The sequence below is a fragment of the Ruditapes philippinarum genome, unplaced genomic scaffold (assembly GCF_026571515.1).
Source record: "Ruditapes philippinarum isolate M1 unplaced genomic scaffold, ASM2657151v2 ctg410_1_1_1_1, whole genome shotgun sequence".
NCBI lineage: Eukaryota > Metazoa > Mollusca > Bivalvia > Venerida > Veneridae > Ruditapes > Ruditapes philippinarum.
In genome coordinates this window covers 623189-641878 of record NW_026851999.1, presented here as the reverse complement: position 1 = coordinate 641878, position 18690 = coordinate 623189, and the positions used below count along the sequence as shown (strand labels likewise).

The 18690-nt window shown below is 33.5% G+C and overlaps 1 protein-coding gene across 1 annotated transcript in view; it reads right to left on the bottom strand.

Annotated features, from left to right (window-relative positions):
• Window positions 1-18690, bottom strand: part of LOC132745478 (uncharacterized protein C8orf34 homolog) — a 28547-nt gene extending 9857 nt beyond the window's left edge. Inside the window, exons 1-9 of the mRNA XM_060734430.1 lie at window positions 18534-18690; window positions 16835-16930; window positions 16333-16378; window positions 15576-15638; window positions 15163-15252; window positions 11249-11314; window positions 5449-5636; window positions 4553-4680; window positions 2318-2469 (exon numbers count right to left, since the gene is read on the bottom strand). Of these exons, the coding sequence (XP_060590413.1) occupies window positions 2318-2469; window positions 4553-4680; window positions 5449-5636; window positions 11249-11314; window positions 15163-15252; window positions 15576-15638; window positions 16333-16378; window positions 16835-16930; window positions 18534-18593 (889 nt within the window). The 5' untranslated portion in view covers window positions 18594-18690. The remainder of the gene's footprint in view (window positions 1-2317; window positions 2470-4552; window positions 4681-5448; window positions 5637-11248; window positions 11315-15162; window positions 15253-15575; window positions 15639-16332; window positions 16379-16834; window positions 16931-18533) is intronic.

Here is an 18690-nt window from a genome sequence, read left to right as displayed (position 1 = left end):
TCTCAAGATTTTTGGTTCACAAATTTTCTAAAACAAAACATAGAACATGTAAAATGTTAAGTCAATGTTTGAAACAACAAAATATCTGAATGTATCAAACACAAAGGTTAAAGCCATCTGGTTCGCTCAATAGGTAAAGTATTGGACTGTGAATCGAGCGACCAGGGTTTGTTTCCCAAACTATGCAGGTCACTTTCGTTGTGATTGATCATGATATTTCGCACTGTACCTCTGCTCTGGCATGTACAGAAGTTATCAGTTCCTTATGAAAGTGAAGGCAACTAGTACAGGTCAACTCGCAAGAAATGATATGGTGGCTGAGCTAAGCTCTGGTAAATTCAATGTGCCAGGCTTACTGCTGTAATATGGGATGAAAACACCACCAATACAACACAGAATTTCTATAACACAGTGCCCATGACTGTTTTCAATACTTAATGGAATAAGATTAGTTAAATGAAGTCTTTTTTATCAAAATAGTATTAATTAAATATACAGACAATGAACTTCATTCTTGCATAAAATCAATTCACCAGGTATACATTAACAGAAAATAATGCATTTACTGATAAAATTACACTTGCACATGCCATTGTTGCAAGTTTTTTAATATGTGTGACTTGGGGTGTCATGTAAAAGTAGCTAACTGCATTGACAGACCTATTAGTTGCATTATCAAAACATGCAATGAAGGCCCTGTTAGTTACATTATCAAAGCAAATACAATCAAATGACTTTGCAATAGTACAAGGAAAGCATAGCAAAATGTGTTTTTTTCATACCAAAAATAGATAACAGAAATGCAGAATTACAGAATTTAACATGTTCTTTTATGCAAAAATATCTCCCCCCCCCCCCCCCCTTTTGGGCTTGGACTTTAAATGGGTCTTCCTGCTTCTACATAATTATAATACGGGCTAAAAGGTGCATTACAGCAGACCACCTTCAGATTCATGCCAATTTCCATGAAAATTTTAAAAATGTATTTAAAAGTAATATATTGTTAAGTAACCAAAAGGAAGCAATTTACAAATAATCAATGGCACTTACAAACCACGTAAATTACCAAGATAATAATATAAACAAGAGCTGTCGGTAGGACAGCAACGCTCGACTATTCTTAGTGCTTGATAGTAAAAAAATGCCTGATACAGTTACCTCCTTCTGTTTACAGGTTGGGGTCATGATGGTGAACAAGTGTGCAAAGTTTCAAAGCTATATGTCAATGGACTTTGAAAATATTTAAACTATTACAAAAACTTTAACGTAAATTCTTAGTCGAAAAAGGGGCATAATTCTGTCAAAATGCTTGATAGAGTTACCTCCTCCTGTCTACAGGTTGGGGTCATGATGTTGAACAAGTGTGCAAAGTTTCAAAGCCATATGTCAATGGACTTTGAAAATATTTGAACTATTACAAAAACTTTAACGTAAATTCTAAGTCGAAAAAGGGGCATAATTCTGTCAAAATGCTTGATAGAGTTACCTCCTCCTGTCTACAGGTTGGGGTCATGATGTTGAACAAGTGTGCAAAGTTTCAAAGCCATATGTCAATGGACTTTGAAAATATTTAAACTATTACAAAAACTTTAACGTAAATTCTAAGTCGAAAAAGGGGCATAATTCTGTCAAAATGCTTAATAGAGTTACCTCCTCCTGTCTACAGGTTGGGGTCATGATGGTGAATAAGTGTGCAAAGTTCCAAAGCCATATGTCAATGGACTTTGAAAATATTTGAACTATTACAAAAACTTTAACGTAAATTCTAAGTCGAAAAAGGGGCATAATTCTGTCAAAATGCTTGATAGAGTTACCTCCTCCTGTCTACAGGTTGGGGTCATGATGGTGAACAAGTGTGCAAAGTTTCAAAGCCATATGTCAATGGACTTTGAAAATATTTGAACTATTACAAAAACTTTAACATAAGTGGTTACGCCGACGCCGACGCCAATGCGGACGCCGACGCTCGGGTGACTACAATAGCTCTACTTATTCTTATCGAATAGTCAAGCTAAAAAAGAATAGCCCTAACTGCATCAGTAACACAGTAGAAATAAAGTTATAAATTCTGAAAAATCTGTCATTAATTGCACATTACATGTAAATTTTTACTTGAATCCTGAATCTTTTTACATTTCCTAAAATTTAAGTACAATTATAAATACAGAAAAATCATTAATTGCACAATACATGTAAATTTTAACTTGAATCTGTTTTACTTTTCCTAAAATCTTAGTACATTTTTCTCAAAGTTTGATTCTATTTAAATATTTTGGCTCATCTGGAGGCATGCAGCTTTAACCCTGTATTGTATTACCCAGCAATTCAATAGCATCATCTTGTTCATCGTTGTTACGAACATCGTCAAATCCAGAGTCAATGGATACTTTATCAGATTCATGTAATATCTTCTCCAGATCTTGTCTATGTCTCTCTGCCTCTTGTTTTGCTCCCTTTGGTTTTAGTGAACTGAAATTGGAAATATTTTACTAAATAAAGTACTGTCCGCAATAACAACAAGAGCTGTCGGTAGGACAGCAACGCTCGACTATTCTTAGTGCTTGATAGTAAAAAAATGCTTGATACAGTTACCTCCTCCTGTTTACAGGTTGGGGTAATGATGGTGAACAAGTGTGCAAAGTTTCAAAACCATATGTCAATGGACTTTGAAAATATTTGAACTATTACAAAAACTTTAACGTAAATTCTAAGTCGAAAAAGGTGCATAATTCTGTCAAAATGCTTGATAGAGTTACCTCCTACTGTTTACAGATTGGGGTCATGATGTTGAACAAGTGTGCAAAGTTTCAAAGCCATATGTCAATGGACTTTGAAAATATTTGAACTATTACAAAAACTGTAACGTAAATTCTAAGTCGAAAAAGGGGCATAATTCTGTCAAAATGCTTGATAGAGTTACCTCCTCCTGTCTACAGGTTGGGGTCATGATGGTGAACAAGTGTGCAAAGTTTCAAAGCCATATGTCAATGGACTTTGAAAATATTTGAACTATTACAAAAACTTTAACGTAAATTCTAAGTCAAAAAGGGGGATAATTCTGTCAAAATGCTTGATAGAGTTACCTCCTCCTGTCTACAGGTTGGGGTCATGATGGTGAACAAGTGTGCAAAGTTTCAAAGCCATATGTCAATGGACTTTGAAAATATTTGAACTATTACAAAAACTTTAACGTAAATTCTAATTTGAAAAAGGTGCATAATTCTGTCAAAATGCTTGATAGAGTTACCTCCTCCTGTCTACAGGTTGGGGTCATGATGGTGAACAAGTGTGCAAAGTTTCAAAGCCATATGTCACTGGACTTTGAAAATATTTAAACTATTACAAAAACTTTAACATAAGTGGTTACGCCGACGCCGACGCTCGGGTGACTGCAATAGCTCTACTTATTCTTATCGAATAGTCGAGCTAAAAATCATCAATTCTTTTTCTTGCATATGACACTGTTTACACCAGTGCTAGAAAAACCCGTCTTACACCCCCTTGTGAAAGACAGATCACATGCTTTAAATGGTGTCAAAGACGGTAATATCTAGCTCTTGGGTAAAGGTTTGGTAAAAAACTTGGGAGAGCCTTGTTACTGCCTTAAACAGTTACCCTCACGCTAAATATTCCGGTTTGTACCGGTAGCTGGTTTAGGATTGTTATAAATTACATCACTTTTTAAACCGATAAGTCAAACATTTAACTCAGTGTTGTGCTGTTTATCCTGATGAAAACCATTGTTGATATTATACTCAATCATACCTTAATAATATATTTTTTTATAACAAAATGATGCAAATGCATCAGAAAAGATCTTGTGCTGTAACTAGGATTCGAATTAGCAACTTGTTCCTCATTAGTAATAACATTCTTGCCCACTGAGCTAAAGGATCAATTCCCAGACACAGTTTTCCAAGCCTGTACTTACAGTTAAGAAAAAAGATATACACTTGACCATAAAAAATATCCTGTAGTTAAAGAGAGATCTGAGAAAAGTACAACTTGCCAACTATGAAATGACTTACAATGCATCTCAAAAATACCTTTAATATCTTGCCAGGTAAGAAGTTCCACACACATTTTTATCACACAAAACAGTGTAGGGACAATGCTGATGAGAATGTGAATGCCAAACCCAGGAAGGGTAGATTAGCCTGCTCAACGAAAGTTACATTTCCTTGGTTAAAAAAATAGATAACAAGGGTGACATTGACAATGATAGTCACAAAATAATTATGCCCCACACAAAAGCTTTAGGTGTAGATATGGGCGATAAGAAGTGTAGCATGGCAGTTGGTCCCTTTACAGGGACAACCATTTTTCAGAGAACTAAGTGTGACCTTGACCTTTGATCTAGATACCTAGTTAATGTGCACGACACAGTTTCTCATAGAGGTGAACATATCCATGAAGTTTCATAAAAATTCCTCCATGCGTGTAGGATATATGCTCTGGACTAAATTGGACGCCAACCGCCATGCCAGGGGCATTCCCATAATATGTCCTGCTTTTCAAACAGGCATTTAAAATAGAATTGAAGGAAAATTACCTAACAGAACTTTCAACTGTACTCTCCTCCTTGGCAAGCATTATCTCCCCTGCTAATGGATCACTTTCGTCTCTTTGGCAACGAGGACCAGAATAACCTTTACTTCTATAGTTTGGGTCTTCACTATCCTGCGAATATATGTCATATGTATTAATAAGGTTTAAGTTATTAATTATTCTCTCCTTGACATTACTTTGTGTCACAAAATTTCAACATTCAATTTCGAACTGTATGACTAAAGGATCAGATATCAAAACTAAGTAGTTAAAAATTAGCTCAGACTGAACAAATATGCCTTACCAAATACTGATCATATAAATTTACCATTATCAAAGTTTGCAAGAACATACAGATTTCCCAAAGCTGGCTCAAGGGACATAAATATCCCAGTCTCAAAAGTTGACTCTGCCACATAGGTGACTGATTATCAAACTAAACAAATGGCCAGGTCATTTCTGTGTTATATGTTTTGAATTGTCCATATCACATAGGATTAACATTATAAAAGTAGTCAAAGAAGGCTAAGTCACATAGGTGAAGCAATATCAATGAAAGGAAGCTCACATAGGTGTACCAATATCAAAGTAGGCTAGATCACATAGGTGTGCTTCTATAAAAATAGGCTGGGTCACAAAGGTGTACCAATATCAAAGTTGGTAAGGTCACATAACTGTACAAAACTGGCTAGGTTATATTGGATGTATAATTTTCACACTCATAAAATGTTACCTTTTGTACTGACAATGTTACATGAGTTACAAGTTACACTAAATTGTCCATTGCATAAATTACACACAAAAGGCTTTGAAGTTTTAAGGATTTCAAAAAAAAAGACAGAAATCAGTTCTAATTTACACCAAAATTGTTCAATAAGGAATAAGGTCGGGATTTCTTACATCTAAACTAACATGCTGTGCCCACGCTTTTGTAATATCTGTGCCGCCTTCTTTTCTATGTCTGGTTCCCCCTTGTTGTGGCTGCCTGGAACCAGCATGTGCATCTTCTTCAAACAGCTCATCAAAACTTGTTGTCGTGACTTTTGTATCAGACACCCAGCCAGACTTTTGCTGTTTCTTTGCAGTCCCTTTAGAAAAAAGACCATGAAAACCTATAAAGTTACTTGCTTAATTACATTGCATCAAATCAAAACTCTCTGGCAATGATTTCAGAAAATTCTTTTTAAGTTTTATCAATGGAAAGTTCAAAGACTAAACTGGAAATCGTGTATAAACCTTCAGGTCTAATGTATGATTAAAGGCCCATTATGCCCAATAAATGCTTTTTTATTTCTATTTCTCTAAAGCTTTTTATTTATTTTTTGTACTTTCATGGTTTCGAAAAAGATACTCATCAATGACTTGAAAAATCTTTTGCTTGTTTGCATTTAGTACAGTTATAGCGATTTAGTATTTTTGTATGGGAGTCAAAATACATCTGTGTTCACATTTTGCTAATTTTATGACCAAATCATTCAACATTTAGCCCTATTGTCTTCTGGTAACAAGCATCTAAAAACTTTTACCCATAATTTAAACATTACTTAACTGATATATTCCTTTTCTAAAGAAGTAAACATTTATTCATTTCTAAGGCATAATGTGCCTTTAAAAGGGTTTACATTGTAATGATCAGTCAAACTACATATGACTGGGTGATACTGAGAACACACTTGAAACTGACCAAATAATTTTGGCACTCTTACCAGATTTGTCTTACAATATCTAAATGACTTACAGTAGTGCTGTGCTACCTTTGCGTAGAGTTCTAACTGTATTCTACATACAAGAGTGTCTTTCCCTTATCTTACAAAGTTAAAGGATCTCCACTGAGCCATATACACTATAGGTGCATAAAATTTAATGAAGGATGACTCTTTTTAATGGTAAACTGTTCTTATTATGGATATCTGACATACAGAACTATATCATATTCAGGTTGATTCAATACTAATTTTATTAAACTTGTTGAATAAAACAATATTATTATTTTATTCAACATGTTCAATAAATTTAATATTTAACCTACGACATGTATATTCATTCAATATCCTCTATGTACAATCAATTAGTAAACTGTGTTAGTTTGCATACTTTTTATGTACATGTTATTTTCCAATATCAATGTTATATTAATTACCATGCTAAAAATCTTAAATTGGCTTGTCAATCTTTCAATTTGGACATAATCATTCATCACTTTTAGGGAAAATTTCAAATTTCTTAATGATGAAATAGCTAACAGTGACAGATGTGCCAGATGATCCTGGTCTGCACTGGTTGCTTGGGTAAAATCCATTGCCGTCAGCAGGTAAAGGGTTCATAGCAGTAAGGATTTAAACTTAAAGGGTTCTTACATTTCCATTGTCACCTTAGTGCAGTAATGGGTTAACTCCTATCAAATTATATAAGGAGTTAAGCTGTTACTGCACTAAGGTGACCATATAGAAATTTGTATTTAGCCAGGAAAGATAAACTAAATTGTAGTTGAAAACACCATTTTGGCAAACAAAAACCGCATCCATTTACAAAAGAGAATTTGTCCCACGTCTAAGGGAAGTTTTGTATGAAGCCCAAAGTTGTTGATAATATAGCACCCTAGACTTACAGTGCATAATCTTGATCAATGCTAGATCCTTTGAAAAAGGCAAGCTGCAAGGTTAGCAAAGGACGGGAGCCCATCACATGAAATATGTTATTTTGGTTTTGGAGTGATATATGTGGATATATTACCTGTCAAGATTTTATATCACCCGAGCCGTCAAGGGAGGGTGATATTTTATCTTGGCAGGTAATATATCCAAATATATCACTCACAAACCAAAATAATAATTTTATTACCCTTCCCCTGCCGAGTTAAGATGATTTTAAAATAAATCATTGCTACTTCAAATGAAACGTCGAAATAAGATTCCCTTTAGGGTACCCCTTCATCACTACATGACGTCACATAAATACATGAAGTATTTTCTTTCGAACCTAACAATATAAACAAGAGAAAAGGAGTAGTCTGTTGAACGCACTTTTTGAAATTAATATCAAGCTTTCACAAGGTCATATTTGTTTTCAATACTGATGAGAATATGTATGAATTACTCTGTTTTGGTAAATATTTATCATTTGACAGTTAAAAAAGTGCTTGTAAATCGGAATTTACATCGCGTAAAATCAAACCGTATGCGCATCGCCACAAACGCATGTTGTTTAGAACGTGGGGTACCCAACAGGGAAAATTTAGTGTGTATATTACCCGTCTGGCTCGGTAATATCAATTTCTTTCGGGTGATCAATATCCAATCAAAAAAGGCGGAAAAAATCTTAAAGGGTAATAATTAAGTTTTGTTCCAAGAATTTTTTACTTATGCTCAATTAATATCCAGGTGATTTCAAAAATAATTTCCATCAATTCACAGGTTAATATTATACATGAATTAATGGATGAACAGTTATAAGTAAAGTTAGTAAATCAAGACAACTGACATGCTTGATTGTCTATAATCTAATTGCTAGAACAACATCTTCTGCATAAAATATAATGTTTAAAACCTATTGCTGCCCTATCTTTAACTTAAGTATGTACTTAAGCAAGTGTTTGTTCTTTTTTTATGACATGTAAACCAAGTCTGAAGTGAATAGCTTTTATTGGTAACAAAAAGTTTAACCGACACCAACACCGTCAAAGAGTTTCGTGACAATAGCTGTTCAAAAAGTCGAGCAATAAATACCATAAAAATCAATTAATCATTTGTATAAATAAAATCATATTGCAGTGAGCAAGTAACATGGTCTTGTTTGGTAAACAGTGGAATGGGTTTTTTCAGTCGTGTAGGCAGCAAAAGAGATAAATATTTAAGCATAAAATCTGTCATTTCAGATGTTCATTAACAAATAATATGAACAAACAGATGAACAGACTGTCCCATGCTGCATTTTTATAGTTTTTGTTCATTTTAAAGCTCACATCGGGGACACACTGTACACAAACTAAAGTTTTATTGCAGTGCAAATGTAAACAGGAACCTTTCTATTTAATATACTATCGGTAATTTGAGTATCGGTTTCACTTTACATTATCGGATTAAAAACAAATTCAATATTTATTCTAACATGGTGTCAATATTAATAAAACAAGAGCTGTTGGTAGAACAGCGCACTCGACTATTCTCAGTGCTTGATGGTAAAACAGGAGCCAGGATAACACAGAAATTTCTAATTAAAAAAAAGGCCATAATTCTATCAAAATCCATGTTACAGTAATTGGCCTTGGATAGTGACCTCCTATTGTGCTCTAAAATAAGTATGTAAAGTTTCAACCTAATCCATTCAGTAGTTTTTATTGTACCAACTTGCACACAAAAACTTGACCAGCGTGTTACACAAACACCACCGAACAAACAAGTAAAATAAGCTCTCCCTTTCCTCAATTAGTCAAGCTAATAATTGACACAATTCACAAGGACATAACACAAAACCCTGATCTAATGTTTAATTGTTAATAAACACATGATGGTGATATATAATTCTAACATTTACCATACTATATAAGGAAACATCAATTAGTTGAGGGTAATTCCTGTATTATATTTTTGCAACTGATTAGTTTATACAAATTTATAATGTTGGAAGTTATAAGCTTATTAAAACATCTTTGATTCCGTTCCTGGAACCAACCAGTAATAGGTATTGAGTATAAAACTTCTTGCTCACAGAAACAACAGCTTGGGATTTAAGCCCACATTGCCAACAATCCTTAGATAACTAGTCCGGCTCAACCACTCATTGATACACCTTATCTATAGAATAAATTCAATTACACCCGTAGACATTCCAGATTGAGAAAAAGTCTAAATCCATGCAAATAATATTAAATAATATTAAACTTTGTGAAAATAAGACGCTAAATAAGTATTTTATAATACTAACTCTATTCCAAAGACGATTTTTAGAACTTCCTTCTATTATTCCCAAGGTAATCTTTCTAAATTTGTCATTTTCCCAAAAGTAACCTTTCCAAATTTATCATTTACAAGGTGACCTTTTCCACTTAAAGGTCATTTAATTCATCACAAGGTGATAATATCTATCTCAATTATGTAATAGTGATAGGGAATTGTTTATGCCATTAAAGCGTCTGGAAATTGACAAGCGTTTGTCTCAAGTATAAAGCCAGGCAAGCCTGTACACCCATCATGATCTGTGCCGTCTTACTAGGCTCTGTACTGACGGTAGCTCAATTTTGCACTTTTATTGCCCATATGGGCCTATCCTTTGGAAGAATATTAGTCATTTTACATTTTGAAGGATAGTGCAAGATACCGATACTGAAAGATGCCCAAATTCTAGAAGCTTGATCTTGTTCTTTAGCATGCAAAGGGTTTAAGCAATACTACATGGTACTTTGATTTAAACTCTTATCCAAAAGTTTGTTTGTTTGTTTCATTTTACGCCTTTTTCCAACACTATTTCAGTCATATAGGCGGGTAGTTTCCTAACCATCGTTCCTGGAAAGTTACACCAGTACTAGACTACCTTCCTCCGCGCTAAACTACCAAAGCATCTCCCGGGGATCAAACCCACGCCAGAGAGGTAACTGGATTAGAAGTCATCGACTCTAACCCCTCGACCCCGGAGGCGGTCTTATCCAAAAGACTGATTTAGTAATCTTAAGCCCTGGCAACCTCGATTTAAAGTCTCATCCGACAGACTATTTTAGTAATTTTAGATGGCCAGCCTGGGAATCGAACCTACAATGTCCAAAATACAAGTCTCGCACTCTAACTGATTGAGCTATGCTAGCATTAAAATCCCTTTATTTATAAATGGACTGTTCCAAAATTCAAAGCTGAGAAAAGCCCATCACACTTTTTTCGGCACAGTTAAGGTTTAAACAAAACCAGCATACTACTCATGTACATAATACTAATTACTAGTGATGTTCTGATTGTCCCAAGTCGCCGAAAATCAGTTACTGTTATGTAAAGCGACAATAATCGATTCACAAAAAATTTGTTCCACGACATCGTCGAAAATGTTTAAAGTATCAAAGGGAACTAATTCTGACGGTAATTTTCTTTTAGGAACACCTCGCTGATCGCAAAAAAACCATCTTAGAGACAATTTGGAGTTGAACAGGATCATTAAGTGATGTAAACAATAGAAATACAATGTGAAGTGAATGTTATTATTTGACATCCATTGAAAAATAAAATCTGTTTCGTAAAATTATGACTATATTAGGTTAAAAATGTGTTGAAAAGTGCTTAATGTAATTCATCGAACCGATGATCGATTGGGACAAATTTCATCCGATTTCCATCACTACTAATCACTTATTAATAACTATTATTGCATATTAACGAGTTTATATATCACATTATCTCTAAATGCAGCACAAAGAATTAATACATTGCAAACCCATCATACTTTTTTGCCAACTTGAGGTTTAAACAAAACCATTATATAATTATTACTAATATATATATATTATTATTATTAATGCATATTAATGAATTTACATATCATATCATCCCTTGATGCAGCCTTATTACATTATATCCCATGATGCAAGTTAATATTTCATAACCATTCATATCCCTTGTCTATCAGAAATGTCAAATTGGAACAAACGGTAGCACTGGAATATACATGTATATATGTATGCATACAAAAAACCCATGCCAATAATAGTAAAACATTTTACGTGGCCATAGAACTTTCTTTGATATATGAAGAGCAGACGTTAGATTTACATCCTGAATACATGAACCTAAACAATGAGAATTAAAAATAGCCAAGTTAAAGTGAATTGGTCTATAATGGAAGATCCGTAATACCGGAAATAATAATGTTGATGATATTTAGTATCAGACGTGAAAAACAAACCACAAAAGAATTATATATGGATGTTATTGGTAAGTACTCGATACATAATATCAGATATGACATATTAATATATAGCATGAAATAAAGCGTTCTAGAACAAAATATTATTATTCCTCATATAAAAGTTCATACTAAAATATGATAAACAAGATAAACAAGAGCACCGCTAGGCGGAGCATTATATGACCGAAAGTGTTTTTTTTTTTTAGTAAAGATGAAGCATTTGTAAGACATGGGACTAAAATAAAGTATTACCTTCTTCAAATAACAATCCTCCTTTGAAGTTTCAAAATTGTGGTCCAAATGGAACTTTAAGTTATGTCCCAGAAACTGTTTTCAATTCTAAGGTAAAAGTGACCTTGACCTTTGACCTTGTGACCCCAAAATCATTAGGGGTCTTTTATCCAATATGGACAATCATACTATGAAGTTTTTGAATATTGTGGGCTAAATGGAACTAAAGTTATGCTCAAGAAACTGTTTTCAATTTCTAAGTAATAGTGACCTTGACCTTTGACCTCAAAATCAATAGGGGTCTTCTACCCAATATGGACAATCATCATATGAAGTTTGAACACTGTGGGCCAAATAGAACTTAAGTTATGCTCCGGAAACTGTTTTCAGTTCTAAGGTAATAGTTACCTTGACCTTTGACCTTGTGACCCCAAAATCAATAGGGGTCTTCTACCAAATATGGACAATCATCCTATGAAGTTTGAACACTGCGGGCCAAATGGAACTTAAGTTATGCTCCAAAAACTGTTTTCAGTTTTAAGGTCATAGTGACCTTGACCTTTGACCTTATGACCCCAAAATCAATAGGGGTCTTCTACCCAATATGGACAATCATCCTATGAAGTTTGAATATTGTGGGCCAAATGGAACTTAAGTTATGCTCCGGAAACCAAATTGCTAACGTTTTCAGTTTTAAGGTCATAGTGACCTTGACCTTTGACCTCATGACCCCAAAATCAATAGGGGTCTTCTACCCAATATGGACAATCATCCTATGAAGTTTGAATATTGTGGGCCAAATGGAACCTCAGTTATGCTCCGGAAACCAAATTGCTAACGGACGGACGGACAGACGGACGGACGGACGCCAGGGGGTATAACATAATATGTCCGAAATTCTTTCGGGCATATAACAAGGAAAGGCAGCGTTCAATGAACCTAATCCCAACCTGACCCAGCAACAAGGACCAGCGGCCAGGAGGACCCAAAACAACTTAAGAACTCTATCAACAGTTTGCTCTCTGGAAATATTCCATAAGAATATCCAAACGATAAATTATTTTGTTGTTTTTATCAATATTTTACATGTTTATGGAAAATAATTATGTTCGTTGTAGAACAATCCACTTTTAAAATGTATACAGTCTGAGTCTATATATGATTAACTATTTTTACAAAAATTTAAAAACAGTAAAATATGTTGTTTTCATAACCTTGAGGTCACTTGTGACCTCATGCAATCACAAAAGCCCACCTCTGAGATTTTATGTTCAGGTTAGCTACAAATTGCATCTGCTGTTTGTTATCAATTATGAAACTGTCACTAAATTAATGAGTGTTGCTAAAAAACAAATTACATGGGATATCTATTGGGAAATAAACTTAGCAAAACGTTAATTTTGATATGTTTATCTGTTTTAGCGTCTCTATCCCCCACCCACATTTCACATATAAAAAAAACAACAAAAAACAACAAGAACTGTCGGAGGACAGTAAAGCTCGACTATTCGAAAATTTGTCACAAGGGTGTTTCATTGAGTATAATAATGCTTACCTATATGAATACATAAAATTGTCCGAAAAGGTACAAACTCTTCAAGTTTCAATACATTCCCTTCAGTAGTTATGGAGATACAAGCTTACATACAAAAAAACTTAACCAAGATTTTCTAAGTCGAAAAAAGGGGGCATAATTAGAAATAAAACAATTCAGAGTTATGGGACTTGTACCAATCACCTTAGATAATAACAGAGAACAAGTGTCGTGAAGTTTCAATCCATTCCTCAGTAGTTATGGAGATACCCAGCTTACACCGCAAAAACTTACCAAAAATTTCTAAGGTCGAAAAAGGGGCATAATTATGTTAAAAAAGCAAATCCAGTTATGGGACTTGTGCCAATCATCTTAGATAATCAGAAGAGAACAAGTGTGTGAAGTTTCAATCCATTACCTTCAGTAGTTATGGAGATACCAGCTTACATGCAAACTTAACCAAGAATTTCTAAGTCAAAAAAAAGGGGCATAATTATGTAATAAAGCAAATCAGAGTTATGGGAACTTGTTGCCAATTATCTTAGATAATCACAGAGAACAAGTTGTGTGAAGTTTCAATCCATTCCCTTCAGTAGTTATGGAATACCAGCTTACACGCAAAAACTTAACCAAGAATTTCTAAGTCGAAAAAGGGGCATAATTATGTAAAAAAGCAAATCAGAGTTTATGGTACTTGTGCCAATTGTCTTAGATAAACACAGAGAAAAAGTGTGTGAAGTTTCAATCAATTCCCTTCAGTAGTTATGGAGATAACAGCTTACATACAAAACTTAACTAAAGAATTTCTAAGTCGAAAAAGGGGCATAATTATGAAAAAAAGCAAACCAGAGTTATGGGACTTGTGCCAATCATCTTAGATAATCACAGAGAACAAGTGTGGGAAGTTTCAATCCATTCCCTTCAGTAGTTATGGAGATACCAGCTTACATACAAAAACTTAACCAAGAATTTCTAAGTCGAAAAAGGGGCATAATTATGAAAAAAAGCAAATCAGAGTTATGGGACTTGTGCCAATCATCTTAGATAATCACCAGAGAACAAGTGTGTGAAGTTTCAATCCATTCCCTTCAGTAGTTATGGAGATACCAGCTTACATACAAAAACTTAACCAAGATTTTCTAAGTCGAAAAAAGGGGCAATAATTATGAAATAAAACATTTCAGAGGTTGTGGGAACTTGTGCCAAATCATCTAGATAATTCACAGAGAACAAGTGTGTGAAGTTTCAATCCATTCCCTTCAGTAGTTATGGAGATACCAGCTTACATACAAAAACTTAACCACAGGGACGCCGACGCCAACAAATGGGTGACTGCATTAGCTCGATTATTCTGCGAATAGTCGAGCTAAAAACTTGTGAATGAAAAAATGTCAAGCTGTAAGCAAACCAGACCACTCCACTATTCTCAGTGCCCGACAGTAAAGGAAACATAAAGAACGAGTGTGTCAAGTTTCTACCTATTCTCTTCAGTAGTTTTGGAGATACCAACTTGCATACAAAATCTTAACTGAAGTTTGATGGCAATGACAACACAGACACTGACACGAGTACATCAGCTCTACCTATTCTTTTTTGGTTAGGCTTACTTGGCAACAACACTGTAGAGATGATATAGTTAGTGACTTTCCAGCTTTACTGGTAGTGGACGTTCAGGTCTGTGCATTATTTCAGGCACAAGCCGGCACCTAAGTAGAACCACCAACTTTCCTTAAACTAGCTAGATAGCTTCCTCACATGAAAGAATCCAAAGTCCCTTGCAAATTTTTAACCTATAAAAGGTGAGGGGCAAACTGTTTAGTTCAACAATCTTAACCACTTGGCCATGGATGCCCCATTACATTTATAGTCGAGCTGAAAAACTATTTTATTTTACAATGATTCACCTGAAATATGTTAACTTTATTTAGCTTGTCAATCATGTATTTCTAATATATTTAACATACCTTGTCTGGATTCACACCTGTCCTCATCTTTAGACCTTGTCTTCTTGCTGTGTTTTAACCATGGTTTCTCATAGGATCTGTCTACCAAATCTATATACACATAATCACACTTCACTTATTACATGATTAATACATGTAGATATACATATTTATACATGTATTGGTAAAAAACTCTTCATCTCAAAGCATCTGCCTTAGGTCAGTGATCTGTCTAAAACAGAGTATATTTTTGAATTTCCAGCTTTTAATTTTTTCATTAAAAATGATTAAGTGGTTTTGTCCAAACTTTAAGATGGGCAAGTCCATTTAATATATTTGGTGTGGTCAGGGTTTACTGCAATGTCATATTCATTTTTATGTATTAAAGTTATTTCAAAATGAATCTACAGAAAAACTTCAATCAAAATTATCACCTGGTCCACTGGCAACAGCCCATGCTTGTGTGGCACCCTTCTCAGGACTCTTGCTTCTTCTTGCTGTTAACAAATAAAAAGATGAATATAAATTATGGTTATACATATACATATGGATTACAAAATAAATATATTAAAAAAGTTTTTTTCTAGTCCAATGATGTTTAAAGCAGTCTTCAGCTTTTAATCTCTGTTGGAAAAACAATTCTCTGTTGTTTCAAACTAAGTATTTCAGTAATTTTATCTTGAAAAAGTCCATCATATCACTGTTAAGCCTTCTTCAAACTGTGTCATCATTATTTCATTTCTTTCAATTTAAGAAATTTTGGCAGTGATTGCTTGCTAGTGCAGGGAGTTGGTAATATAAAAAAAAAATTTCTATCAGTTTCAATTTGTACAGAATTAATTCTTATAATATTTCAATCAGCTATTGAGCTTAGTATTTAGCTTATCGGAACATTCTTGGATCCTTTCCTTAAACCAACCAGTACTTAGCAATGAGTGTAAAGTTTCTTGCTCTAGGAAACAACAGCTTGTCCTTGATGGGGCTTGAACCCACACAGCAAGCATACTGCAGTCCTTAGATTACTAATTTGATACATTAACCACTCAGCCACACTGCTTTATTAGTTTCTTATCTTATGTAATCACTGTGACACTGTCATTTGGACCTCCATCTGTGAATCTAAGAAGGGCAGATTGTTTAACATAAAATCAAATATAATTCAATAATCTCTTAACATAAGTAATAACATACGTAATCTTTCAGGGGAGCTCCGTCTCACTGGACTTGTCTTTAGGTCCTGTAATTATAAAAGCAGAATTCTGGACATGAATTTTTTTGTAAATTTGTACATGTAGTACATGTATGTATGTTTTAATCTATATTGAAATATATGGATACTTATTAACAGCTAAATTCATGTTATAGTAACTTATACATCAAAATGTCTATATCATACCAAGTATATTCAAAATACCATGTTCAAATGAAATCATATCTTATATGAATTAAAAATTTGAATTTAAAATTTGATCATGACCTGCACAATTTACAATTCAGTCAAAACATTTCCATTTAAATTTCTAGTAAAAATGATGAATGCAATTGTACAGAATGAAAAATGGAAATAGTCAATAAATTAAACATACCGGTAAGTTAATTGTAATGATATAGTTAGCATGGTAAGGGGTAATAAAAAATATAACTGCACTATAACTTATATAAGGCACACTTTAATATCAGTATATACTATTACCTTTGGTACAGGTATGGATGCTTTCTTATACAAACATTTGATCAGGTAAACAATTGGATCATCAGGTTGTTCGTGTAGAACTCTGTTCATCAAATCCTATAAATGTGAAAAAAATATCTACTTATAAATTTTTAAAAAGTAGAATTTGACTTATTATACAAAAGGTCATGTATATGCTTATTTCTAAACAGGAATGTTGTCTTATAACTGATTGCAATCTTTTAAACTTCAGTTTTCTACATATAAGGCAATTACTATGATTACAATTTAATTAGCAAAGCAATGATAAGGTTTTTAGCTGGGATTAAACCATCTGAATGTCCCTGGTAGTGGGGCAATTATTAGAAGTTTAAAAGCTAGAAGTTAGAAGTTTAGCTAGTTTAGAAGTTTAGCTACCACTACAGTATATAAAAGTAAAAAATCACAGTCGAAGCTTTTCCCTGAGGGGGATTGGTTGGGGTGGGGGATTGGTTAGGGTGGGGGATTGGGGTTCATTGTAGTTTTGTAGCTTCACTTGTCTTGTCAACGATAATGAGCTTCATAATCTATATACATGTTCAAAAGGTAAACATGGATCTATGGATGAACTTTTATCATATTTTTAAATTTTAGACATACATTTATGCCAGTCAAAAGCTAAACATAGCTAATGTTATACTGTTATATACTTTGGGAAATAGATAAACCATTATTGTTATCTACATTTGTCATATTGACAAGCAATGACCTGAATCCCTGATGATTGATGTGCATCGGTGCATAGAAAAACCGGAAAGCACCGAAATACCGGAAAGCACTCAAATTTCTATTAAAAACATATGAAAACGTTAATTAATCGGTTTGAAAGTGTTACCAATCGATTTATTAGATTAAAATCTTTCAGACAAGTCATTTTTATATTTATATACTGATAATTATTACGAGTATTTAGGAAAATAGATACATCGAGTGCTTTCCGGTCCTGTTAAGATACATGTACATTACCGGATAGCAATATTGTTTATCAAAGTTATACATGAAAACTTTATTTTATTGGTTTGAAAGTGTTACCAATCGATTTATTAGATCAAAATCTTACAGACAAGTCATTTTTATAAAAATATATTTATAATTTTTACGATTATTTAGGAAAATAGATATATCGTGTGCTTTCCGGTCCTGCTAAGGTACATGTACTTTACCGGATAGCAATATAGTTTATCAAATTAATACATGAAAACTTTATTTTATTGGTTTGAAAGTGTAACCAATCGATTTATTAGATCAAAATGACTTGTCTGAAAGATTTTAATCTAATAAATCGATTGGTAACACTTTCAAACCGATTAATTAACGTTTTCATATGTTTTTAATAGAAATTTGAGTGCTTTCCGGTTTTTCGGTGCTATCCGGTGCTTTCCGGTTTTTCTATGCACCCGATGTGCATTGTACAAAAATAAATTTGTCTTTAAATTAAATTGTGAAATAAAGAACTTTACTACAGATGTAGCATAATCAATTAATTTCACATGTTATTACAGTCTGTAAAATTATACTTTCTCGTGCATTTATCGACAGATAATTAAATTTTAATGATATATTTTGATTTAGACGGATAAAATTTATCCGGATACCAATCAAGTTGCAGGCCTAAACACGTATATTTTTAGCTAAAATAAATATATAATTGTACTAGAACAACCCAATAAAATGCCTTTACCTCAAAAAGTGGTGTTAGTCTATGCTTCTCCATATATTGTTGTACTCGCAGTTTCGTCATGTTGACCAGAAAATTACATTATAAATATGCAAAATTTATTAAAAAATATTGTTTACTATGAAACGGTGTACGTTTTATATTGTATTGTGAAAGTAGT